Source organism: Phasianus colchicus, chromosome 17 (assembly GCF_987193195.1).
Source record: "Phasianus colchicus chromosome 17, bPhaCol1.hap1.1, whole genome shotgun sequence".
Classification (NCBI taxonomy): Eukaryota; Metazoa; Chordata; class Aves; order Galliformes; family Phasianidae; genus Phasianus; species Phasianus colchicus.
In genome coordinates this window covers 10,994,169-11,020,736 of record NC_143452.1, presented here as the reverse complement: position 1 = coordinate 11,020,736, position 26,568 = coordinate 10,994,169, and the positions used below count along the sequence as shown (strand labels likewise).

General features: G+C 46.1%; 3 protein-coding genes across 8 annotated transcripts; 2 read left to right on the top strand and 1 right to left on the bottom strand.

Annotated features, from left to right (window-relative positions):
* Positions 1-43: 43 nt before the first annotated feature.
* Positions 44-2,794, bottom strand: SNRPB (small nuclear ribonucleoprotein polypeptides B and B1). The gene is made up of 7 exons (XM_031587906.2): positions 2,647-2,794; positions 2,409-2,560; positions 1,663-1,774; positions 1,250-1,402; positions 751-889; positions 473-598; positions 44-231 (listed from the first exon to the last, which is right to left on the bottom strand). The coding sequence occupies exons 1-7, from the start codon at positions 2,647-2,649 to the stop codon at positions 194-196; spliced, it is 723 nt and encodes a 240-aa protein (XP_031443766.1). The 5' UTR covers positions 2,650-2,794; the 3' UTR covers positions 44-193.
* ELMO2 (engulfment and cell motility 2) lies at positions 2,747-20,722 on the top strand. Of its 5 annotated transcripts, none has more exons than XM_031587852.2 (23): positions 2,747-2,835; positions 7,796-7,878; positions 8,463-8,589; positions 9,083-9,123; positions 9,589-9,661; positions 9,995-10,045; positions 10,859-11,040; positions 11,299-11,398; positions 11,624-11,775; positions 11,904-11,982; positions 12,619-12,654; positions 15,274-15,324; positions 15,658-15,780; positions 16,407-16,541; positions 16,906-17,010; positions 17,090-17,198; positions 17,843-17,979; positions 18,296-18,459; positions 18,539-18,651; positions 18,940-19,047; positions 19,390-19,472; positions 19,796-19,873; positions 20,396-20,722. In XM_031587852.2, the coding sequence occupies exons 3-23, from the start codon at positions 8,512-8,514 to the stop codon at positions 20,594-20,596; spliced, it is 2,199 nt and encodes a 732-aa protein (XP_031443712.1). In that variant the 5' UTR covers positions 2,747-2,835; positions 7,796-7,878; positions 8,463-8,511; the 3' UTR covers positions 20,597-20,722. The 5 variants fall into 5 exon arrangements, with proteins under 5 accessions (XP_031443712.1, XP_031443728.1, XP_031443703.1 ...); XM_031587843.2 differs by having other exon boundaries at positions 2,774-2,911; XM_031587868.2 differs by lacking the exon at positions 7,796-7,878 and having other exon boundaries at positions 2,768-2,835.
* A 73-nt stretch (positions 20,723-20,795) lies between these two features.
* Positions 20,796-25,923, top strand: SLC35H1 (solute carrier family 35 member H1). 2 transcript variants are annotated; one of them, XM_031587888.2, is made up of 9 exons: positions 20,796-20,950; positions 21,022-21,172; positions 22,549-22,612; positions 22,832-22,904; positions 23,089-23,257; positions 23,530-23,613; positions 23,903-24,078; positions 24,767-24,896; positions 25,031-25,923. In XM_031587888.2, the coding sequence occupies exons 1-9, from the start codon at positions 20,840-20,842 to the stop codon at positions 25,138-25,140; spliced, it is 1,068 nt and encodes a 355-aa protein (XP_031443748.2). In that variant the 5' UTR covers positions 20,796-20,839; the 3' UTR covers positions 25,141-25,923. The 2 variants fall into 2 exon arrangements, with proteins under 2 accessions (XP_031443748.2, XP_031443755.2); XM_031587895.2 differs by having other exon boundaries at positions 20,797-20,950; positions 23,903-23,967.
* The last annotated feature ends 645 nt before the right edge of the window (positions 25,924-26,568 follow it).

Sequence of the window (26,568 nt, the reverse complement as noted above, 5' to 3'; positions counted from 1 at the left end):
AGAATGTAATGAGTGCAGTCCTGAAGAGATCAGTACACTAGTGTAAACTGTGTTGTTTTCCAACTTTATTAAAAAGGGCAAACTTTACAAGCAGTAAATAGAAAATATACATAGCAAAGTTCAAACAAGTCATACTGCTCAGTATGTTTCCTTATTAGTCTTCTCACAGTTCTAAAGTATGTTGTAGAGGATCTTAGGGCCTCGGTGGACGCATGCCAGGGGGAGGGGGTCCTGGAAATAAAGAAAAAGAGTTGAATATTGAAGAGGTCAGAGGAAGCAAAGCTAATAAACCAGCAAGATCTTTTCCCTGTGCCCACGGTAGCCTTGGGCCCCTTTTTCAACACTGATAAATCTATTGGCAACTAGCGTAGCTAGGGAGCCACTGAAGTGTACCACTCTTCAAGTTTGTTTTTGGTTTTTTTTTCGTTTTTTACATTATAGCTTCTATGCAGGTAGGATAACTTCCACTCACCTCTCATTCCTGGGGGTGGTGGTCTCATGCCTGGTGGTGGCATTCCCATGGGAGCACCTCGGCCAGGTGGCATTCCCATCGGTGGACCCATAGGTGGTCTCATGCCTGGAGGAGGTCCCATCATTCCTTAAACCAGAGAAAAAACAAGTACTTACATTCAGCTGAACGCTAAAGGCCCTAATGGTATATCAGAATATAATCCTCAAAATCAGCTCTCCATTGCCCATCTGGCCCCATAATGCAGGCTCCTTGCTGTTCCACTCTGCAGTAAATCCTACCTGGAGGAGGGGCTCCTCTGCTCATGGGTGGAGGAGGACCCCCACGCCCTGGTGTGTATTGAGTTGGGGCTCCTGCTATGCTAGCAGTGGCTGCTGCAGCAGCAGCTGCAACCGTTCCACGACCCTGGGGTGTCATCACCTGTAAACAACATAAACCAGTTTTCTGTGAACCTGTTCATAACTTACCATAACCAAAACTTACATTCTTAATTCCGAAAACTATCACAGTCTTCCTTTTATGTTTTAAATAATGCTACAACCATGTAATACAATTCCCTGAATAGCACTTGAATTCAGGAAAACTCTTCTTTCAGCATGAGATCCAGAGTAGCTAGGTGGTGTTGGTATCAAAACAAAAAGAAAACCCCACGCCAACAAAAGCCCAAAGCTTAAGCACTTTGGTACCAGAAGTTAAGATTATTATTTTTTTCACTTCGCCAATTTTTTGCATCACAGAATATACCAGACAAGTCCTCTTTAATGGGCCACACTATCTCACCTGTTGGGATGGTCCTCCCACTCCTCTGACAGGGCCAGCTAATCCTGCTGGAGCCTGGGGCATGGGTGCACCAGCTGGTACTCCCCTTCCTGCTGCTCTCCCAACTCCAGGTCCTCCAGCAGCTCCAGCAAGAGGCACACGGGCAATGCCAGTCTGAAAACAGACACACACACACACTCAAAAATTTATCAAAACAGAAGTCCTCAGGTTTTGGGAATCCCCACAGCTCTCTTCTGTCCAGTCAATGTCTGAGGCAATGAACAGGTGAACTTTCTCCAGTGGAATTTGCAGTGCTACAACAGTCATAACAGCACCTGGAAGTCTAGAACATGGCATAATAGCCATCTCTTGCAAGGCCACACCTACAAAACATCCCTTCCTTTTCTCCTTAGTTCTACATTCATTCTCCTTACGTCTTTTGGAGGTGGCCCTTCAACTGTCATAGACACCAGGTTTTCTCCTCGCAGTAACACAAGACCAAGGACTCGTTTTTCTTCCCGTTCTGGCTGTTTTGAATTCTTAGGTCTAATGAGAAGAGAAAGAAAACATTACAAGACAGTGAAAAAGAAAATCATGTTGTTCTTTGAACATGCACCTGAATACAGAATCATAGAATGGTTGAATTGGAAGGGACCTGTACAGGTCAGCAATTCCGATCCCTGCAGTGAGCAGGGATACCCACAGCTCCACCAGTGCTCAGAGCCCCCCAGCCTGACCTGAGTGCCTGCAGAGATGGAGCACCCACCTCATCTCTGTGCCACTGCCTCACCACCACTCACTGTAAAAACTTCCTTCCTTCCATCTAATCTAAATCTCCCATCTACTAGATTGAAACCATTCCTTTTGTCCTATCTTAAAGCCTCACTGAAGAGTCGGCATCCCCTTCTTTCCTGCTGTAAGGATCTTAAGAATGTTAAAAAAAATCTGTTAAAATACTGAAAGATACAGTCTGACTGTTCCATAGCCCAGAGTCTGCTATGAAAACAAATCAACACATATCCACCAGCCAGGCTAAGAACACTGAGAAGCCCAAACAGAAGATGAACACCATCCCCACGACTCTTTTTCCCCCCAGCGCGCTCGATAGGCTGCGATGGCACCGCAGGCGGAGCTGCACGAAGCCGCCCGAGTTTCCGCCCGACCCAGCGCTGCCACTCACTTGATCTTACGGAACTCGTCGCAGTCGCAGAGGATGAGGTTCATGTGCTTATCGAAGGCCTTGAAGGTGCCGATGAAGACGCGGCCGTCCTGCAGGATGCACCGCATGCGGTAGTCGATGTGCTGCAGCATCTTGCTGCTCTTCCCCACCGTCTGCAAGAGATCGCCGTTACACCGCGCGTTACCGGGGGCAGCGGCTCAGGCGACCCAGCCCGGCCCGCAGCGCCCGCACGGCTCACCATGGTTGCGGTTCTTCGCGCTCCCCTCCACCGCCGCACGAACGCCTCCCGCTCTACCGGAAGTAGCCCCGCACCGCGCCGCCACTTCCGCCCGCCCGCACGCGGATCTCTGCCGCCGGCCCCGCCCCTTCCGCCGCGCGAAGGACGCGTTTCCGCCGCCGGCGGGGGCGGCGCTGCCCGGCTGAGGAGGTGCGGGGCGTCGGCGGGAGCGCGGAGCTCGCAGGGCGCGGGCGTCGATGCGGGCGCTTATCTGCGGGCCCCGCCGGTAACCGCCGCAGGGAGGGCTGCGCCGGTCCTCGCCGATGGGCCGGGCGGCGCTGAGGGGGCGGAGGGGCTCCGGGGCCGGCGAGCCTCCGCTCGTCCGCGGGGGGAACCTGGCAGCGCCGCCGATGGGGCCGCTCCGCACCTGCGGAGCTCGGTGGGGCGGGGCCGGCCGGAGGCGGCGGCGGCGCGGGGCCGAAGCTGCCGGGGGCGGTGGGGTCGGGTGAGCGGGGCCGGGAGCCGCTCTGGGGCCGGGCCGGCTGCCGGCGCCGCCGCTTCCTCTCTGCCCGCGGCCCTTCTCCTCCTGGAGGCCCCGCCGCGAGGCTTTGGCCTGGGGCTGCGAGCCCGCTCCGTGCCGGTGCCGGGCCGAACCGCTGCCAAAGCGGAGTGGAACGTTTGGACGAAGGTTCACCAAAACGAATCTTTCACCCCTTAGGGCGGGGTCTGGCCCGCCCCGGGCTGTCGCTGACTGGCGTTACAGCCTTTTTCAGCTCGCTCGACTGATGAAAAATAATAAAGCCTTCTCTCTTTTTGCTTGTTACCACGTTTCTGTGTTTGCTAGGGAGTCCGTGCAGCTGTGCTGAACGCTGAGCCTGGTGCCGCAGCCTGCTCTGCTTTGCGCAGCCTTAGGAGGCCCCGGGCTTAGGATACCAGAGGCAGAGATCTGAGCGCCTGGTTCAGCGCTTTCTGCAGCGAATTGAGTTTCTTTGCTCGGTGTGTGAGGTAACCTGGAAGGCTGTACGTGGCCCTCGGGTCGGACTGCTGGCTGCCGCCTCCTCCTGCTGCTGGGTTAGGAAGGGGCTTGTCTGCAGTTGGTCACTCTGCTAATGGCACCTCCCCTCGTTTGGCCTGGGCTGTCCGTACCACCTGCTGGGGGCTCGCTGGGAATTGGCTCTGATGTTTTCAGAAGCTGTGCGGCCGTGCACTGGTTAACTGGATGGTCCTACGAGGCAGCTTTTCTTTTTTCATTGAATGTTCTTTCATCCTCCTCATTTTTATTCTGCGTGCAGCACAATTTGTTCTATCTGTGATGAAAAGAAGATTGAGTTTGTGAATAGGGAAATTCTGTTTAAAATACTCCATTTGTTTTAGCTTGCAGTTTCTCAGAAGTCTCTTGAATAGTGTGTTATAAGTGGCTCTGCTGATTTCTTCTTGCTTTGCAGCCCTGCATTGCTGATTCATATGATGGACCTCACTCTGTAGAAGCAGAGTGAATTTGCTTCTGATGGATTTCAGTTTGGCTGCTCTCTCCCTGCATAAAGTCTTGAGAATTGCTTATGTGAGATTTTTGAAAAAAATATGCTGTGAGAGACCAGTAAGTAACTGATCACAGTGATTATGTGAAATTGTGGCAACTGCTTCTTCATAAAAGCTTCTGAACAGTTGTTTTATCAGATACATCACTGATGTGCTGCAAAATCTCTCTTCTGACATCTAGCATTGTCATCTCTTGTAGCTGCAGACACACAGTAAAATCTTTTCAAAGAACTTGTCAGACCATCTCCTGTTAAGACACTGCCATGAGGTGCTCTTTTTATTCTTAGTCCAGTCTTTATTCTCCTCTATGGAGAGCTGCTGCTGCTGAGGCACTGATCTGTGCAGGTGCTTCAAGGTGTTGTTTTTTCCCAAACTGACTGAAGAGTTTTTACCTTCTTGAGTTTTTAATTCCTCCTTGTTTGGTTATCTGCTCCTTGGTGCTGCTGTTGAATTAAATAGTTTTTAAGCTGTGTTTTATTCCCTACATCTGTTATTTTCTGAGTTTGTACGCAGCAGAAAACTTTGAGTAGTGTTGAAAGTAGTGCAATAGGACTTGATTGGATTCTGTTTTCCTGGCGAGATATCAGAGGAGCTGTGGGTATTGTGTGCTGTCTGCGGGAGCTGCAAGTGAGCCCCTGTGGTACTTCATCCAATGAAACATGAGATTTAATTTGTGTGAAGAATTTCCCATAACATCAGTGTCTTTAATATGTCCTAAAACGATCGTGTCCTTCACAAGGGAGGAGCCAAACTTTGTAAAGAGCTGTAAGGGCTTCTGCCTGCTGCAATCTGGGCAGTTCTGCTTTGGCGTATGAAATGCTCTATTTCCTCATGTTCTGGAACAGCCTTTCTTTAAACTCCTGATGTGGATGCTTTCAGTTGCAACTCACAATGAAAGCTGAAGTGTATGCAAAAGACTGTATGACAAGAGGCTGAAGGGAGAGGTGGCAATTAGATGCTAATTAATTGTGGATGTGTTAGTAAAGCACTGCAGGTCCTGTTCTTAATAGTATTTGAGCCTCACCTCTTTACTGTGTATTTGCAGTGCTTTGAATGCTGGATGGCTTACATGGTTTCTAGCCATGAGCTAGTTCATTTGTGGAAAAAGTAATTAGCTGTTGTTCTTGCAAGCCGATCTGAGCGTTATAGAGGAGTGTGCTTATGCTGCATGATTGTGATTTTTCAGGCTCTGAGGTTTATCACAAGCTTTAGTTGCAGCGTGGAGAGCAGTGAGTGGAAATGTGCAAACTGCCTGTCTGCACTTGTAGCTGATAGATAGCAATCTGTGGGTCTTGCACATTTGGAGCTGTCGTGCAAACTGGCATTTTGTCTGGAGAATCTGAACGGTGCTGTGCTACTGCTTCTGTGATAGTAATTGCCATAAGGGGCTTAGAGAATTAGTTGATGAGCTATGAGCCTGTTCTGGGCTATTGCTGCAAAAGTCAGGAGAGTCTGATTTTTGTGTGTGTACAATTAAGGGAAAGGAAACAAGGAAGATTGGCTCCTAGTTTTATTAGGCTCATCTTTGAGACAAAATGATCAGATAAGTGCAGACTTTTTATGACTGATGCTACAGAATTCATTGCTTTGGTGGGCCCACTTGGTTTTGCCTTGTCTTTTTGTCACAGCATGCTTGGATGTTAGAGATGTCATATTTTTAGGACCTTCTGATGTGCAGTGTGGCAACTTGGGAGACATTTTCTGCCCTTGGAAGTAGCAGGTATTGAGCTTCCTCTTGTGAAAGGACTGAGGATAAATGGATGTAGCATAGGCTTGCTATGATACTTACCCCAACAGAACTGTGTTCCCTTAATTCTTAATTTAGTTTGGACAAAATTTGCCTCTAAATGAGTGTAAAAGCAAAGAGTAGAGTCCAGTTTACTGGTTCCAGCGGGTTTGAAAATAGCACCAGCAGCTTTCTATGCGTTTAGGGTTAGAAGCTGTTTGAAATGTGCTGCATGTTAACATGTATCTCTTAGCAAAGAGTAAATTGCCTGAATAAATCCCTCCTTGGAGTGAGAGACTGAACAAGGAGAATCAAAGTTTCAGAAGAGGCAGGAATATGTTACCCTGTGCTTATGGTGTGTGGAGACAGTGTTTGCAGAAGGCAGCATATACTCAGTGCTTTCTGTTTGTAAGTGAGCCTAGCTAGCTCTGTGGGCTGCACAGGCTTCTTTGCAATACTAATCTAATTGAGCTCTCGGCTAATAGCAATCTAATTAAGCAGTCTTCCTTTGTGTGACCTCACTTTGTTCAAGTTGGGTTTTTTTTTACCTGGTGTGCGTTCTCTGAAGGACAGACTTGTTAAGAGAGAGGTAATTTATTGATTCAGAGTGAATCTTGAAGAGGGAAATAGCTTTGATTGTCTTCCCTTCAGGATTAAGAAGTCAAGTATCAGGTGTTGTATGAAATTGCATATTAGAGTCAACCAGTTGCACAAACAATAGAAATCATTTTATAAATGTTTTCCCTCTCACTGTCCTCAACGCGTATTTAGCCTGATTGGTGCCCTGAATCTGTTGTTTTTCTAAGGGCAGCTCTTTTGGGATTTTATTCTAAACTAATCCTGTGCTGCTTATCTGAAAGGCGAGATGTCATTTTGAGAAACTGGCAAAGCTGAACCTGACTTGAGTGGGTTATGGGTAATTTGACTTGAATCCCACTTTTCTGCATGGCATCTGCTTGGTCTCGGTCATTTTCTGGGTTCAGAAAAGACATGAGATGTGATCTTCTCAGAAGGTTGTCCCAGGAGGTCACAGCTCTTTTCCAGGCTTGGAGCCAGAGAAAGTAAAGCTGCAGTTTGTGCCTCATCTTAAAACTGTGAGTCAGGAAGTTGAGTAAACCAGAGTGAGAAGATGCTCACAGGTGTGTGTGTGCAGAAGCAGAGGAATTAGTGTGCCTGAGATGTTATGTGTCCGTGAGGTCTTACCAGTCCTTGCTAAGGAAGGAAGAGGTATGTAAGCTTTATTTGTTGAGATCATTTGTGGTTCTCTAGGCCAACATCTTATACAGGCCAGGCACGCACATCTTTTGTGGTAGACTCAGAAGATTTCATACCATACTGTGTCCAAGGGCAGTCCAGTCATATAGACCAACTTCCTGTGCCAAGTACCTCTGCAGCTGCTCAGTCTTTGCTGATCTGTGGAGAGGTCTTTCATCTGTTCTTTCTTTTAGTAGTCATTCTCCTTGCATCAGGAAAGCTCCTAAGGTGGCTGGTTTCCCTTCAGGTCTTAGCCTGTCTTAGCATCTCTTTCCCGGTTGATCAAAGAAGTTGGACAAGTATGTTAAGCATGAAACACTGTTCCTGCTCTGCATCATCTCACCTCTGTTCTTTCTCTCTGGGAAAGCTGAATTGGGTCGCCCCAGCAGGAGGTGCCATATGAGCTGAGGAATTATAAATTATATACTTCTCTCCTTCTGGATTTTCTAGAAATGGAGTGTAAAAAAGAGTCCTTAAGGGCAGGAATTTTGTGGCATGTCAGATCTCATGTCTGGAAGCATGAAGCTGCTGGTGGGAGAGTATCAGTCTTCAATGTGACTTTCTTCCCATGTCTCTATGGGAGAGAGTAGGGAAAGTGTCTCCACATGGAAGGGGATTGAAAAGGAACTGAACAAGTACATTTCTTTACAGCTTCTTACTACCAGATGAAGCACAAACCACCGTGTCTGACAGCTGTCTGGGACCAAACCCTGAACACAAGCTTATGCTCTAAGGTAGATAAAGGAGTGAAAGGTAGACTTCCAGAGCAGATGTTGAGTTGTCTTTTCTTCTGTAATGGGTGCTCGTATTTTGAAATTAGGGTGTTAGAGGAAGGGAGAGGAATAAAGTTAACTGCTACTACTTTGCATAGGAGTGTCTTGAATATATTGAGATATCTGAAATGTGATAACAGCATCTGTAATCACCAGCCCATGGGAGGGAGGCTGTCTGGTCAGTGTGCCCCTCCTCTCACATTCTTGTAGTAGCCAAGTCTAGGGAACTCTTGTTTTACTAGTTCTGAAAACTGACCTTACAGTGTAGAGTGGATGTTAAATGAGAGTTAGTCTCCTTTTTGTGTGAGTACTCTAACAAGCTCTCAGAAATGTGCCTTAGGGATTAATGTTAGGCATAAAACTTCACAATGTGTTGTTTTAGTATGATGCCTCGGTCCCTGACATACCAAATGTTTTGTCTATGTTGAACATGAGCAGCAGAATATAAGGCTGGTGTTCTGTAGCCTTTTGAAGCTTGATGTCAAATGAAATGTAACAATTCAAATCGTTTTCAGAGAGTTGCTCACAGTTTTTTCTCCTAACAGGTGTGGGGGTTGCATGCTGTTGTGAAAGCACCTGCAGGAGTCTGGAGCAATGCCACCACCTTCAGACATTGTAAAGGTAGCTGTAGAGTGGCCAGGTGCCAATGCCCAGCTGCTGGAAATAGATCAGGTGAGATCTCGTAACTAAATGGAGTATAAGGGTATTTCTTCCATGCACTGTAACTTTCATGCTGGAACGCAGATGTATGGGAAGTGCTGAGTCCTGGCCTAATCCACTGATTGAGCCTGGGGAAAAGACCCTCTCAGCCCTGGGAGCACAGGTGAAGGCAATTCAGCTGTGTGACTGGGAGGGGTGGAGCCTGGCTGCACCTCTCTTAGATCTCATTTAAGGGCCGACTGCCACTGGGGAAGGATCTCTTTCTAGAGGTCCCTCTTTGGTGAAGCATCCCCTGTGAAACTGGAATCTTCTGATACGGATGTGCAATCTTCTTCCTTTTTTTTATAGCACCTCTCTGTTGTGCTGGTCCTTCCATTATCATACGTTTGTTGTAATGCCTTTCCCATTGTACTGATCTGTCTAATTGCTACAGTAGAAACACGGAAATGGTTTATTTGTGCTTGAGAGTAATATGGCTACTGAGAACTCTCTCTCTCTATTTTAGAAAAGGCCTCTTGCATCCATCATCAAGGAGGTCTGTGATGGGTAAGTAGTTTCTGTTGTGCAGAAAGTCTGTCCCTATGACAGGTATTGCTGAGGTATTGTGGAAAGTCTTCTGATTGTCATTGCACAGCTAGCATCATTCATGCTGCCTGTTGCAGTTCTAGCCACAGAATGGGCCTGCATTTATGTCAGGGAAGAAGAGAAGCTCTAGAAAATAGAGGTTCTGTGTCTTTATTTCGATTCTCAGGATATGTCAGTGAAAGCCACTCAGCATCTCTAAGGCCTGGCAATCTTCTTGCTGTTCTGGAAATGCAAACATCTTGACAAATTCCACAGAACTTGACTTAGAATAGGCTGAAATCCCTCATGCCAAGGAGAAGTCTTTTACCTTTGGGAGGTTTAGTTACCCATGCTAAGGTTTTGCTTGAATGTTCTTTTCCACTCACTTGTGATCAAGCTGCTGTTCCTAGTTGAGAGGAAGAGGCTCACATGTTCTTCCTCTTCCAGGTGGTCACTGCCAAACCCTGAATACTACACATTACGGTATGCCGATGGTCCTCAACTGTACATCACAGAGCAGGTCAGTCTGAGAGACAGCAACATGTTGATGTCCCAGGCAAGAGTGGAGGATGCCCTGAGTAGCATCATGGAGCAATACTGTTACTAATCCTTGAGAGACAGTATCTCTGCTATCAAAAGTACTCACTGAGAGGGTGTATTCCAGTGAAAAACCTTGCACTTCTCCACTTGCATGCCTGTTGGTGCAAGGACTTAATGGCTCAATTTCAAAAACCTTAGCAGGGTTATATGGTATAGGAACCCCTTTACTTCTGCATGCATATGTGCACTGTGGATTCAGTTGCCTCACTTTCTCAGACACTTCTCTGTAGTTTCTGTTTCATTTGTCTTTCAGACTCGCTGTGACATCAAGAATGGAACAATCCTGCAGCTGGCGGTCTCCCCAGTAAGTACTCCTCACATCCCTTTTTCTCCTAGTGTAATAGGCTCTTCTTTGCCTATTTCTTCCTCTTTTCCCCAGAACTGTAGAGCCCTTAATTTTCTGTAGATAAATCCAAACAGGCATTTTTATTGCATATCCTAGATCTGTATGTTGTAAGGCACCTGACTCTTATTTTCTCAATTCGAGTGCAGTTGGTATCTATCTAAAAGCAAGAGTAGTGGTGACATCATGTAGAAAGAAAAACAATAGATAAACGTGAGTTGTTCCTAGCGAATTCTTGTTATTGTAACCTCAGTAGTCACCTTTTGCAGATTTGCTGTAGCTTCCTTTTAAAAAAAATTCATAAACCATCTTGGACAACTGTCATGGCATGTAGGTGAGAAGGTGTAGAACAGGAAAAAGTTGCTTGGAAAAGAGATGCTTGGGAAGATATAATTGATTCATGTTTGGGAAATCTTAGAATGTCATATGGATAGATAAAATGAGCTCATGTTTCTCTTTGAATTGGAGGGGTTTTTTTTGAACATCATATTTCTTTAGTGCTTTTGGTCTAGATTTGTTTATCCACTTCCACTCGCCTCACCAAGAATAAGAACATTTTCTTTTACATGTTGGGGTAAATGCTTTGTACTTGCCTGCCTGTCACCAAAAGCAGCCTTTTCTTAGTTCGTCTTACAACTGGTGATTGCTGCTACTTACTCTGTCAAATGCTTGCATCTCTCTAGCTTTTTCCTGTCCACGGATATCTCAGAGAATGTTGTTGATACTGACAGGACTCAGTCTCCAGTCTGTAATGGCATCATCCCTCCTTTCCAGTCTAGGGCAGCTCGCCAGCTAATGGAGAGGATCCAGTCACACAGTATGGAAGTCCGACTCGATGCCATGAAGGAACTGGCTAAACTTTCAGCAGATGTGACCTTTGCCACAGAGTTCATCAACATGGAAGGGATTACAGTGCTGACACGGCTTGTGGAGAGTGGGACCAAGCTTCTGTCCCAGTAAGGTTCCTGTATTCCATAACTGTGGAACAGGGGTATTGATTTAATAAAACAGGGGCTCAAGTAGAGGCAAATCTTAATTGTTGAAGTGTCATTAAGCAGCTAACTTTATAGCAAATGCTAGTATAATAATTGAGACAAAATCTAACCTGTCTGTTGTATTAGGTGACGTTTTTCTGCTTAGTCTGTCTGAGCTGAATTCTTCCTTAATCCCAACTTGCTTGTCACTGTATTCCTTTTTTTTTTTATTATTTTTAGTTACAGTGAGATGTTGGCTTTCACCTTGACTGCCTTCTTGGAGCTCATGGACCATGGTATTGTCTCCTGGGACATGGTCTCAATAACCTTCATTAAACAGGTGAGTTTGGGTAAAGGGAGTGAGTGGATACTATTTCTTTTTGTGCTTTTACACAGCTTCCAGGACCAGCAAAATGACTCTTAGAAGCTGAATACAAACTGATAGCACAGTGTGATATGGTTCCATCTCAGCTTTCTGAGTCACATTTCCCTTATTTTGTCTCATTCACTGCAAGGTTTGCTGGGTGGGCATCCGTTGCTGACCTGATGGTTCATCTGGTTTTAGATTGCAGGATATGTCAGTCAGCCTATGGTAGATGTCTCCATCCTCCAACGATCCCTAGCCATTCTAGAAAGTATGGTGTTGAACAGTCAGACTCTGTATCAGAAGATAGCAGAAGAGATCACTGTGGGGCAGCTCATTTCTCATCTGCAAGTGTGAGTACCCACCAAACAATGGTGTGATCTAAATCAATACACTGAAATGCAAAAGAGCAATAAATGTTCTTACGCACAGGCAAAGGGCCTGTTCTCTTCTTATAATCTTCCCATTATTGTTTCTGCAGATCAAACCAAGAGATTCAGACATATGCCATTGCCCTGATCAATGCCCTCTTCCTGAAGGCACCTGAGGACAAGAGACAGGTTTGTAGTTGCTTAGTTAAACCCAAATAATGCTTACTAAGTTACTTCAGATTTACTGCTTGACTGTTGTGCCTTAGAAATTGCATTGTTTGGCTAAAGCAGACCTCAGACCTTGCTAAGAACTTAATGCTGTTCTGAAACAGCTGCTTATGGAGAAAAAATGTTGTCCTATATAATAATTTGTTCTGGAGACACGTCTGTGTATAAAGGATTTTCAGAAATGAATTTGAAAGGCCTTGAGAGACAGAAAATAATAACCTGCACAGCATTAATTTTTTTAAGAAACTGCACTCTGTATGGGAGACCAGTGAAAGGCAGAGGGAGGTCGTGGGTAGTGTCCTTGATGTTGGATGTGCTTACTTAACACACAGACACAAAAAAGCCAGCAACAACAAAAATACATTTCTGAAGTCATATGGGGATATTTCTGATGGCAAATGAGAGAAATGAAGCACCTGCTCTGAGGAATCCTGTGACATCTCAGCTACATGCAAAATGTGTGTATGTCTGTATTGTGTAGCTTTGCTGTGTTAAGCCTTTCTTCTCCAGTGCCCTGTTTTGTGTTTTTATTTTTCTGGACTCAGAGCTAAATCTTGTCTGCTTCTCTTTGTGCCTTTTTTTGCTTTCTGCCATCAGGACAAGCTGCTTAACCCGCTAGACCTGCCCATCACTGTAAGTAACTCAAGGCTGGGGGCTGGTCATGCAGAACTGTAGGCATGGTAGCTTTTCTCTAGTTATGCCTTCTTGTATCTTAGAGACAGTGCATACAAGATTCAGATAGTGGATGAGCCTAGGAAAAAAGATGGGGACACTTCTGGGAACGTACTCAGATTATGAAGGGGAGAAAAGATTCAGCAGCATGAGAAAACTGCATGACTTGGCATGTGCACAAGATATTAATGATCATAAAAGTCTTGCTTTGAAAATTGATACTATACTATAAAACTAATCAGGTGAAACAAATTTAAAGCCGGAGACAGTTCTTTAGAAATCTGGGTCTCCTTAAATCTAAATAACTCATTTTTTTGCTGAAGATGTAGCCCCTTCAGGAGAGAAAGAGCGACCTCAGTAAATTTTGCATCATCATCTGAAATTAATCGATACTCTTAACACATGAAAATGAGGAGGAACGTATTCCTCTAGGCAATTTAGCCTGGATAGTAAATTTCATGGCAAACAAAATCCTGAGAGATGTATTACTTTTTTCTTTCCTTGAACACAATACACAAGGCCATGAAGGGCTATGAAGATGATTAAGGGACTGGAGCATCTTTCATATAGAGGCTGAGGGACCTGGTGTTGCTCAGCTTGAAGAGGAGGAGACTTAGGTGGATGTATAAATATCACGTATACGTGTATAAATATCTGATGGAAGGGAATAAAGAAGATAGAGACCAACTCTTTTCAGTAGTGCCTACAGAACAAGCAACAATGTGCACAGTTTAAAACCCAGGAGATTTGTCTGAACACAAGTGAAAAAAACTTATTTGTAAAGAGTGGTCAAATGCCGGAGCAGGTTACCCAGAGATTGTTAGTCCATGGAGATACTGAAAACCTGACTGGTCACTGTTCTGAGCAGCTTTATCTAGCTGACGCTGCTTGAACCAGGTGGATTGGACTAGATGACCTCAAGAGGTCACTTTCAATCTGAATGATTTTGTAATGCTGTGACCCCATCAGGCAGTGAAGTGGGTGTTATTGGACTCTGTGCTAAACACAGATCCTTTGGCAGTGGTTAGGCTGTGTGTGCTCATGCTTCTTACGATATTGTTCAGAATCATTTAATTGTCTTTGTCCTTTCCACTGTTTCTGTGCTTCAGTCACCTCTTACTTTCTCCCGTGTGCAAACTAATTCCTTTTGAGTAAGAATTCTTTGTGTTGCATGCATGAAAACATTTTAACAGTGGCCCTTATTCTAATAGAATAATACCTCTTATGAGTCACAGTTAAAAATAATGACTTGAGGGCAGTCTGAAACCACTTCCTACTTCATTTAGTTGCTTCTTAGATACCCTCCACAAAAGCACTGGCTTAGTTTGGTTGTAACATGAGTGCTGCTTGACTTGGAGCTGCTGCAGCTTGGCTATCAGTCAGCATAGCACTTTGTTTTAGCAGGCTTCTGCTTGGAGCAGAAGTGATAATAGGGACTCAGAATTAGGCTATTACATGTATTTTACCATACTACTTCTACAACCTGTCAGCAGGGTTGATATGAGCATAGGAACAGTTTTGTTGCTCAATCAGTAGTACATTCTGAGTGTATTTGACTAAAACTGCACATCTGCTTCCAATTCTCCATATGAATTGCACAGGGCTGTGAAGAGATGTGAGACTGGTAGTCCTTTAGGACCAGGTCGTGTATCACCCAATGGATTTTTCTCACTCAAAAATGTTGCTTATATCAGCAAGCTTCTGACAGTATTCCATCTTGACATTAGCACTTGTATTGTTTACTTAGCACGTGGAATGAGATTGCCAGTATTTCAGAAAGTGAATCTTCACAATTCACAAGGAAAGTGCAGGTTAGGTTTTACAGGTGTATGCGCAATTGGTCCCAGAACTGAAGCCTTATAGCAAGCAGATACTTGTAGCTGTCATCATGACTTGATGGGTGGGAAGCTCTACTCTTCTAGGGAAGGAAGCCAGATAGTAAAGGTAGCAATAGAAAATTTCCCCCTAAACATGACATTTATTTACCTTTTATTTTTGTAAACTGGAGCGGTTCTTCAAACTGTCCTTAAATTGACTTCTAAAGGAATTTTTAGGATCTGAAACAAAAGGCAGTGTACATTTTAGAAGGCATGTTTTGAGATGGATGAGAACTGAACACTGTGTCCTCTGGTCCTTGTTATCTTGGGTATGAACTTAGGTATAGAAAGGTGGAGAATACTTACTGAAGGAGCCTTCTGTAGATCACAGGTTCTCTGGGCAACCCATAGTATGCTCCCTGCAGCCATATCTCCTGATACCCAAGTATTGTTTGATGTTCAGTGTTAAGCTAAATTTTCTTCTATTCTTGGTTTGCCTTAGTGCCTTCCTCCACATTAATGATGTTTTGTATGGGAGCCATCCATGAATTGTGCCATGGTAAAGATGACCATTGCATCCCAACTTAACTGCTTGCTTTGTGGTGAGACCCCATGCTAAATTGACAGTCTGTGGTGAAAGCACTTTGTCATTTGTCAGTGCTGTCTCCAGTTCATAGGCTTCATTCTTTTTCTCCTTTCTGCGTGATGTGGACTTCTTGCTTATGTTTCACTCATTTTTATTTCATCTCTGAATCTCCAACAGGAAATGGCTAATTCATTTGCCCAGAAGCACCTGAGATCTATAATCCTGAACGTGAGTATGTCTGAAATGGCTGAGCATTTCCTAATGTTTTCTTAATAAAAGTCTCGCTTGTGCACAGTTTAAAGTCTGCTGCCCTCACAGCACTTTCAGCAAAGTGAAATTGGATCTACTTGTTCAAAAGGGAGTTATCAGCCTGCTTCTTCCTGCTGTTAGAGAGCATTATCATTATGCTTCTGATGGAATATGGAGGTTAAACAGTTGAAACTTCATATGCAGAGATGTAGATGCAACCTGGCATATTGCCTGCAGCTAATAATTCACTGTCCATTTGTATTATATTAATTCCATCCCTTCTCTTTTTTCTTTTTTTTTTTTTTTTTGCAGCATGTGATCAGAGGAAACCGCCCAATTAAAACAGAAATGGCTCATCAGCTATATGTGCTGCAGGTCCTGACATTTAATCTTCTGGAGGAGAGAATGATGACCAAGATGGATCCCAATGATCAGGTCACTATTAGAGCTGATAGAAAGTAGAAGGGGCCTTATTCCTGAGATGCTTTACCCTACTGAATTTGCAGTAGGCTGTACATAAAGTGAAACTGCTGCTCACACTGTGGTCTTTGAGCTTCTCGTATGGTCATGACTGACCTGCAGTGTGCTGTGGGGCTTTTACAGATACAATTGGTTGCTGGAAGATATGTATTTTCCTGACCAGTACGATGCTAGCTGTCAGACTGATTCCTCTGCCTCAATGGAGAACATGTCCTTTTTGATACTTTCCTTTGCAATGTGCATGGAAGCTGGACAGTTATTAAGAATTCTGTCACTTAATCATTAAATACATTGCAGTCTTAAACAAGAAGTACCTTAGCATTATCTGAATCCTTAAAGATCGCTTGTAAGTAAACCTAGGGCAGTTAAAGGATAACACAAATGAACACATTGTAATATCCATTATACTGAAAGTTGCCATTTTGAGCTGGGTTGCCTCATTTTATGTAATGTCAATGACCTTTGACACCTCCTTGTGTTCACTGTGTGAACTCTGGAGAGAGGTGGGTTTGTGTGTTATGCGAAAACACTGCCCTGCTGCTTGCTTGCATGTTACATTTTCCTTCCCTTCCGTCCCTCAGGCACAGAGAGACATCATATTTGAGTTGAGAAGAATTGCATTTGATGCAGAGTCTGACAGCAACACCATCCCTGGCAGTGGAACAGAAAAACGCAAAGCCATGTATACCAAGGACTACAAGATGCTGGGATTCACTGTATGCACCTAGAGAGTGGGATGGAGTGGGGGGGAGGAACAGAAACAGCTGTTTGCTTCACCATTTTTCTATATCTGACTTGTAGAAACTTAGCTAAACTCAGATTTCCAGAACAGGTTATTATGAACTTACTGTTTGGATAAGTGCAAGGGCTCACTGGGCACATCCTCTGAAGATATTTAGTCATTCTTGAACTCAGAATTGGCCTCTCTTCTAGAAAGTTTAGATAGCAGGTGTCGTAGGTTACCTGTTAGCTAGACGTGAGGGAGTACTTGATGGGCAGGCTATTGTAAAATGAATTTGGGAAAGTCTTGCAACATTTCTTTGGGCTAATTTCTTTGGTTTACTTCTGCACGCTTTGCAGAATCACATCAATCCAGCCATGGATTTTACTCAGACTCCTCCAGGGATGCTAGCATTGGATAACATGCTGTACTTAGCCAAGTTTCATCAGGACACCTATATCAGGGTAAGTGAAGCTGCTGTTCTTTGCAAGTAGCAGCATCTCAGCAACACTTCTGGCTATTTCTTCTGCCCTCTTCCTTTAGATTGTTCTGGAGAACAGCAGTCGAGAAGATAAGCATGAGTGTCCCTTTGGACGCAGTGCCATTGAGCTTACCAGGATGCTCTGTGAAATCCTACAAGTTGGGGAACTCCGTAAGTAACATTAACCTGCAGTCTTCTGAGTGGCTGGGCTGATGTTTCCTGGGCTAACATACAGATTGATGAAGATTCTCAAGCATTTGTATTTTGGTTTCTTTTCTGCCTTGTAAGAACAGGGGTAGCTTGGAATTGCATTGTCAGTTTCCCCTAGTATTGAATTTAAATAAGAAAATTTGTTGTACGTGTTCTGGTTCTTGTTAAAAACTGAAGCAAGTGGAAGACTCCTGCTTCCTGAAGCTTCATTAAGATGCTGTATGAAGACCATTCTAGAAACCATCGTAAACTTAAAAGTCAAGTAGCTGTGACAGTCTCAAAAAAGAAAAACGAAAACATTCTAAGGCAATTTAGCAACTGTAAGAAATTCTGTCAGAGGAAAATGGGAAACAACTGCAAGCAGTCATCTGGGGAGACTAGTCCAAAAAGGGTACATCCATTACAGAGGCTTGCATGAAGTCTGGGGATAGTTGCCATTCCCAACAGACTGCCTATGGGGAGACAAAGCATTGAACTGTCTTTATCTCTTTGAGTAAGTACTGTTGTACACCACTGCCTTTCTGTCACTGTGGTGGATTTTAGTTACTTCTATTAGCTGTTGTTCTGTATATTCATGTGATTGTGGTTTCTGTTTATTCCTGAAGCTAATGAAGGCCGAAATGACTATCACCCCATGTTTTTCACTCATGACCGTGCATTTGAGGAGTTGTTTGCCATTTGCATCCAGCTGTTGAACAAGACCTGGAAAGAAATGAGGGCAACAGCAGAAGATTTTAATAAGGTCTGTCAGAGTGAGGAGTTCTTGTAGAATTGTTTGCAGAACAGTGTGTTCACTCAGCCTTGGTTGCGTGACAAGTACACTTGGATAAAGAGATGGGGGTGGAGAGTATGTCAGGGTTTTGATGTGGACTGTAAAGGAGGGTAGTCCAATCTTTATTTGGTATGACCTGAGATCATTCTTTGTTTTGGATCTTCAAAGCCACTAGTACACTGACACTCCTGGCCACGGCTATGTTTGTTGATGCTACTGAGCTGAGCCCTAGTTCTTTTCTGCCATTAAACAGCAAAAGTGTGACTTCTCAACCTGCCTACTTCAGGTTATGCAGGTTGTAAGGGAACAGATCACACGGGCTCTCCCCTCCAAACCCAACTCTCTGGACCAGTTCAAGAGTAAACTGCGCAGCCTGAGCTATTCTGAGATTCTGCGACTACGCCAGTCTGAGAGGATGAGCCAGGATGACTTCCAGTCACCACCTATTGTGTAAGTGCCTAACAAGAACAATTGCCTGTGCCTGTTGTTGTCACTAGTTCCTGCTTACTCTTCCATGTTTGATTGCCAGGGAGCTGAGAGAGAAAATCCAGCCTGAGATCTTGGAGCTGATAAAGCAGCAGCGCCTGAACAGACTCTGTGAAGGAAGCAGCTTTCGAAAAATTGGAAATCGCAGAAGACAAGGTGAGGTGACAGTGTGTACTGCATCTCTTCACATGAGCTGTAGGCAAAAAATACCTAATGGATTAACTTGTCAGCAGCATGTTGCCAGAAAGGGAAGCTGGCAACCTGATCTGTCTGTAGCAACCAGTAGTTTGGGTTGGAAGAGATGTGTGTTTCTGAGAATACAGCCATCTCCTCATAAACAGCAAGTAATGCTGAGGAATTGGAGGGGTAGAGGGATTGGTCAGTGGTTGTGAGACCTTAGGTGAATGATCCTGCTCAGCCTGCTCTACTTTTTCTGAGTTCCAGAAAGATTTTGGTATTGTCGCCTTGCTCTGAACCACAAAGTGCTACACTATGGAGATCTGGAAGATAATGCCCAGGGGGAAGTGACCTTTGAATCACTGCAGGAAAAAAGTAAGTCCCAATTACCACTCTCTGAACACAGTAAGTGTTCTGTGTGTTGCCATCTAGTGGCTCTAATGAGAACCAGCCCAGAAAAAAAGGATGGCTGTGGCTGAAGCTCCTAACAACCATGAGATACATATTTGACTCTTGCACAAATCCTTTGAACTCTGTCAGTTGCTTGGCATTTCTTAGAACAGACAACTGTAGGGATGTGCTGCTCGTAATATGTCTTGGAAAACTGCAGTAATGAGTTAAAAAACAGGGAAAATGCTCAGTTGCAAAGACAAAACAAAGTGCTGTCTCTTCCTAATAAGTATTTCCTTTGTGTGAGGTTTACTTTTCCACTGTTAGTTCCAGTTGCAGATATCAAAGCCATTGTCACAGGGAAGGACTGTCCACACATGAAGGAGAAAAGTGCACTGAAACAGAACAAGGTAACAGCTCTGTTTTTTGCCTGTAAATAATACCTAAAGCTATGCAGATATGAAGGCCAGAAGCAAACATGAAGAGCAGTTGGTCTTCTAAATTGGCAACTTTTCATTGCCCTGCTTCAAAATAAAAACCAAAATAATTATCTGGACTTTTTCCATATGATTGCACTGTGCTGTGAGCTTTTATGTCAGTTGTTCTGTAGGCCACTAATGCTGCTATAGGAAGGTGTTCTGAGCTGCAGCAAGACTGCTGTTCTTGTGTTAGCATTCTGAAAGTGATGTGATGTTTTGTTCCATCAATGAGTGAGAGATTCTTTTCTATTCAGGAAGTGTTAGAATTGGCCTTCTCGATTCTATATGACCCAGATGAGACTTTGAACTTCATCGCACCTAATAAATATGAGGTAAGAACAGCAATTAACAATAGAATCATGAAATCTTGAGTTGAAGGGACCCACAAAGCTCCTCCAATCGAACTGCTGGCTCCACACAGAAAAAAGCACAATTCAGACCCTTTGCCTGAATGTTGTCCAGACTTGTTGAACTCTGGCAGGTGTGTGGCCATGACCACTTCCCTATAGACTGAAGGGACAGAATATAAAACAAGTCTGTTGCAAGAGACTAAGCATGATCAGTTGAGTCTCATTGAAAAGGCATTCTTTGTTTTGTCCCATTTAGTCACTTGTTCCTTCCTTACTGTTTGCTTTTTGTGCTGTTAGGCCCCAGTAGAAGCTCTAGTGAGCCCAAGGCTCCACGGGGAGCGATGCTTACCACCTCTGGGTTTCTGACTTAGTTGAGAATCTCTGCGCTCTGGTCTGTTGTTTTTCTGTTGGGTTTTGCAGTTGTTTGCCCCCCAGTTACCTATTTTAGAGCTGTGTAGGGGAATCACTGATGCCTGGAGTTGTCAACTGCCCTCTTCTCCGCAGTACTGTATCTGGATCGATGGGCTCAACGCTCTCTTGGGGAAGGACATGTCCAGCGAGCTGACAAGGAGCGACCTGGACACGCTGCTGAGCATGGAGATGAAGCTGCGGCTGCTGGACTTGGAGAACATCCAGATCCCCGAGGCGCCGCCGCCCATCCCCAAGGAGCCGAGCAGCTACGACTTCGTGTACCACTACGGCTGACGGCGGCGGCGGTCCGGCCCGCTGGAAGCTCCCGGTGCGCGGCCGTCCCGGGGCGGCGCGGTCCGACGCCGCCGTTTGGCCGCCGTGCGACTTTTGTACGAGTTCCAATAATAACCAATAGCACGGCAGCGGCTCCCGGGCCTCCTTCCTTCCGCCCGCCTCAGGCCCCGCCTTCCGCCGCGTCGTCACCGGCTCGGCCCGGCGCTGCTCCTCGCGGCGCTCCGCGGGGCCCCGGGCGGGCGCATGGGGACGGGCGCGGCGGCGCTGGGCCGGGCGGCGCTCGTGGCGGCGCTGGTGCTGCTCTACTACGGCTTCTCCATCGGCATCACCTTCTACAACAAGTGGCTGATGAAGGTGCGGGGCGGCGGGCGGAGGGGCGGCGGGCGGGCGGGCGGCGGCGGTGACGGCGGCTGTCGCTCCCGCAGAGCTTCCCGTTCCCGCTGCTCGCCACGCTGCTGCACCTCCTGCTCATCTTCGCGCTGTCGGCGCTGTGCCGCGCCGCGTTGCGCTGCCGCTCCGGGCGGCCGCCGCCGACGCTGTCCTGGGCCGAGTGGCTCCGCCGGGCCGCGCCCGCAGGTACGGGCGGGGATGGGGCGGCGCGGGCTGCCCGCGGCTTCGGCCGTGGTTGCGTCGCGTGCGGGCTGACGGCGGCTCCCCGGCCGGGGAGGTGCTTAGACGTCGATGGCGCCTCCCCGAGCCTCCGCCGGGCAGACCCAGCCCTGGCCTCTCCCCGTGGATCCGTGTGCGGGTCTGCGCTGTGCTCCTGCCGTGTGTTTCCCTTGTACCCGGGGTCCGGTGTCGGGCTGCGGCCCGCCGGTGCTGAGTAGAGGGCGAGGATCACTTCTGTTGACCTGCTGGTGACACGTGGCCCAGGGATGGATCCTTAGCAGCGAGGGGGGCACGTGGGTCTCTAAGGTCCTCTTCTGGAAAGCCGCCCTCCACCTGGGCAGCCCAGCATCACTGCCTGGGGTTGTGCCTTCCCAAGTGTGATTACCTGCCCCTATCCTGAACTGTGTCAGGTTTTTGTGAGCAAAGCTCTCTGGCCTGTCAGGATCCCTCTGGGTGACTGCCTGGCCCTCTGGTGATCAGCAGCTCCCCCTGGGTTCACGTGGATTTACTGAGGGTGCGCTTTGCCCCACCATCCAAATCTTTAATGAAGTTACTGCATCCAGCCCTGTCAGTATTGACACCTGGGGTATCCTGTTCATTACTGCCCCCCAGCCACGCTGTACCACTTACTGCTGCCCTTTGGGCTGTGCTGTTCAGTCAGATTTTGATACAGCTGACTGTCCATCCAGCCCGTAATTAAGAGTGTTTTCTGGGAGTCAGAAGTCTAGGAATACAGTATCCACTGCTCCCCTCACATCCATCAGGACAGTGATTTCATTATGGAAGCTTATCAGATTGGACAAGCAGGATTTCCCCTTGCTGAATCCCTGCTGACTGCTACTCATCACTTTCTTCTCCTTCACGTGCCTGGAAATGCTTTTTAAGAATAGCTGTTCTATGACCTTCCCTGAAAATCTCAGCCTTTTGCTGTACGTACTGTGCCTGGAGTTGTTCCTTCCCATGTGCAGCTCCCTGCCCTCATCCTTGCTAAACTTCACGAGGTTTTTGTCAGCAAACCTCCCCAGCCTGTCAAGATCCTCTGGATGGCTGCATGGCCCTCTGGTAAACAAGCTGCTCCTCCCAGTCTTCTTCTGAGCCCAATGTTTCTGTTACATTAGCAACTTTCTCTGGTTGGAACTTGGTCTTTGGCTCCAACTTGAGTCACAGGGAACAGGATAGAAACAAAGCTGAGCGTATCCAGGTGTGCTGGTATTGAAAAATTAGTGAGAAAAGAACCTTTTTTTTTTTTTTTCTGGCTCTGCTCTGTTTGTGGTCAGTTAGCAGAGATTTCTTTTGTGGGGTGGAAGACAGTTAACTTCGGGATGTTTTCTTTGATTCTTCAGCTTTGTCAACTTCCTTGGATATTGGGCTGAGTAACTGGAGCTTCCTGTATGTCACTGTCTCCCTGTGAGTACAAATTTTATCTTCCCTGGGAGTCCTCTGGTGGGATTTGGAAAGTGCTGCATTGGGGTCAGCATCTGGAGCTGCATGTGGCCCGGTGGGGTTGGGATGCAGAGGCTGTGTTGGGCTGCCTGGCAGCTGCATGACACTGATCTCCTTCTCAATAGTACTTCGCTGGGAAGGACAGCATTGGAAGATTATGATAATGTATTTTGGTCCTTACAGCTACACGATGACCAAATCCTCTGCCATTCTCTTCATCCTGCTGTTTTCACTGCTCTTCAAGCTGGAGGAAATGGTAAGGGGTCAGCGCAGTGCTTTGAGGAGGCTGAAACTCAGGCACAGGGAGGCATGAAATACACACATAAGAAATGTAATCAGTGGAGGAATGCTAGAATGCTATTATGTGGATGACTGAAAGAGTTAACTACCTGTTCAGCCCTAGGAGGCTTTGTAGTGATTTTGTGTTTGCTCTCACCCAGAGGGTGGCATTGGTGCTGGTGGTTGTGCTCATCGCTGGGGGGCTCTTCATGTTCACCTACAAGTCCACGCAGTTCAACACGCAGGGGTTCATGCTGGTGCTCTGTGCCTCTTTCCTTGGAGGCGTTCGCTGGACTCTCACACAGATCCTCATGCAGAAGGCTGAACTGGGTATGTAAAGAGCAGGGACTGGGAGGTGGTGCTGGCGAAGGGTGGGGAATAAGGAGGTTGTAACTTACTGCAGAAACAAAACCTCTTGTGTGAGGGACAGCGTTTGAAACCTGGGATGGGGATCATCTGTTGGTGGGTAATAAGGATAGTTTGGCCTCTGCAGCAGCATCAGCCTGGGCATTGCAAAGATTTACATCTACACGTAGTGCTAATAGCTCGAGGAACTTATTAGCTTGTTGTTACCTGATCCATTATTGATTCTCTTCTTGCAGGGCTCCAGAACCCCATTGATATCATGTTTCACCTGCAGCCACTCATGTTCCTGGTGCTCTTCCCTCTGTTTGCAGTGTTTGAGGGTGCGTGAGTTAATTAAGAAAAGCAGGGGTAGCTTAATAGAGCGGTTGGGAGTTTGCTTAGCTGATTCAAGATATTCATGTAGAGAAGTGCTGTCTGTGAACTTCACAAAGCAGTCCTGCAGTTACGAGGACCAAGATATAACTGAATATCACAGAGCACATAAGAATTGTAGCTTGCCACACTTGTGGAAATAAGGGGAATACTGGAATGTGAGCAGCTTAACTGAGTCTTGTGGGGAGGTCCTGGGGTTTGGGAAGGGTTCTCTGCTACTCACTTTCTTGTTCCTAGGCCTACCTTTGTCCATATCAGAGAGGCTCTTCCATTTCCATGAAGCAGGAGTGACGTTCTGTATGGTAGGAAAGCTGTTGTTGGGTGGAATTCTTGCCTTTGGTCTAGGCTTTTCTGAGTTCCTCTTGGTTTCCAGAACATCTAGCCTCACCCTTTCTATTGCTGGTATTTTTAAGGTAAGGCATGGTTCCTGTTCTAATACTAAAGGGCAAGTACTGCGTCACCCCTAATGAGCCTAATGTGGTGGGAACTTCCTTACAGCTTCAGAAGTCATCTCCTATGATTTTTATTCTCCTGCCACAGGAGCTTGATGCTTTGATTTGCTGGCTCTGCAGTGAGGGCTTGTGGTCCCTGCTGCTCTGACAACAAATGACAGAGGAATTAAATACTGTTAAGGTCCAAAGTTTGGTGGGATCTGGGAGAAACTAGAACATGTGGGCCTCATGAGTGATGATGGTGTGGGAGGGAGGAGAGTTAAGTAGAACGCTTTCTTGCATCAGACCTGGATAAGAATAAACTTCTGGTTAGAGGTAACTCAACCTGGCTTGGCATGTTCTGTTCTTCCTTGACGAGTACAGTGCACGTACTTCTGAGCTAGTTGGTGATATGTGAAACTCAACTATGTAGTAATCCTGTAACTTCCAGATTAGATGAGTGGTTCAGTCAGGGGATGTAAAATCCCCAGTCCCAGTTTGATGGGTTGTTCTGATTCTGGAATCTGTTTTTAGACCTTTCTACACATGGAAGAACACTTGGTAGAAATCAGCAGCCTGACGTCTTGATTTAGGCTTGAGCTGCAAAATAACTTACTCACATCACATCAGGTCCTGTGCTGCCACTTGTCGTGTTTTTTTCTTTTCACAGGAAATCTGTGTTTTATTCCTTGCCACACACTTGCTGGGAGACCGCCTCAGTCTCTTGAACTGGCTTGGCTTTGCTGTCTGTCTGTCAGGAATCTCCCTTCATGTCATTCTCAAATCCGTAAATTCCAGAGGTGATTCTGTTTTAAATACCTTTGTGTTTCTCTGTAGGCGTTCTTGCAGTTTCACCAGGAGCTGCACCTGATTCCAGCTGCTTGCCAGCAGCAGGGTTGAGTTGGCTTGTAGTAAATGAGCTGTCTGCACGCAGGTGAGAAAACACTGAATCTACACAAAGAGACATACTCTGAGCCTGACCTGGAGCTGCTGCTGCACCACGCTGAACATGGGGAGGAGGAAGATGTTGGAACCCTACAATAACACAGAATGAACGTGAAGCAGAGTCCCCTGCTCTGTACTTACCAGGTCTGTCTGACAACTGCCTAGGAAGAAGGTCCACGATTCTCTGTCTTTGACTTTGCTAAGGGGAACGAGGGTCCAGAGAGAGTCCTGCTGTTGTACTGCAGCATGAATCCATAGATGCTGCACAGAAAACAAGGAATACCCTTTGCTGGAGAGCAAACTTGGAAGATGAATCCCAGTTCAGCAGACGTAAATGGTGAGACTGGGAAATGCTATAGAAAACTTTCTAGGGAATCCTGAAGGCTTTATATTGAGATTGTAGACCATGAGCTGCGGATCGAGTATGGACATGTCTGGACTGCAGGCTGAGTGGTTCCAGGATGGTTTTAGTGGTGTTTAGGCTTTAGCTGCAAAGAGGAAGGTAGGTGCATCTTCCTGTGCTTGTTTTGTGGTTCTGGCAAATGGGAGCTCCTGTCTTTGTGGGAGCAGATAATTGCATGTAATTCCCAAGACTTGTCCCAGTGAGAAAGGGCCTTTGTGCCTGGTGACCTTCATGTGTGTATGTAAGAGAGGAGTACTTCCCTGTCTGCTGGTATTTGGGACCAATTAAATTCAGCCAAATTATGTTGGGCAGAGAAAGAACGAGGGTGCAGGGAGTCCTGCTGGCCCTACAGCCAAGGGGGGAGAGGGTGCATCTACTTGAGCAGTAAGCTTTTCAGAAAGTATGTGAGTATTTTTTATGTTTGGTTGGTTGGTTTTGGTGGTTCGGTTTTTATTTTCAATAAACTAGTTTTCTGATTCCCTACTGTCTGTATATTATGTAGCTGTGCTTCAGCAAGCAGAGATCATTTCTCTTTTGAACTTTCTCTTAGACCCGCAGTGTCCTTTCTACTGCATGCCCAATTGATTTGGACAAATACTTGCTCATCAGCGGGTTGCTTGACCTCTAGGATTAGGGGTCCTACCTGCCAGCTGAGGAGGATTTGTCTACCTTGATGTGCCAGCAAGACCCTATATCCTAAGAACACGTTGTATTTTGTTTCACTGTTGGAACCTTATCTCTGCCCCATTGGTTTGGGTCAGTGAGAGCTGAAATTTTGTCTGGGGAAGTGGAATAGTGCAGAATTTAAGGCGTATCTACTTCCTTTATGCTGAGCCTGAGCTGGGGTTGGGCAGCAGCTCTTTATTTTCTTTGCCTGGCAGAATTTTCACCTCTCTGGCAGTTCTGTTTGCTGTGTGAGCTTGTCAAGTTTTGAGGTGGGAATGACTTTGAGACACTTCCCAAGGGTTTAGCGATGCAGGCTTTCTCTTGAGAGGAGCTGAGCATTTAAGTGAATTTCTCATATTCTGAGAACCTGAAGCGTCTTGACTGGTTGCTCCTCGGTAGCTTTGAGACAGGAAGCCTTTCTTGGTGTCTTTAATCAGGAGCATATCTGGGAAAAAAAA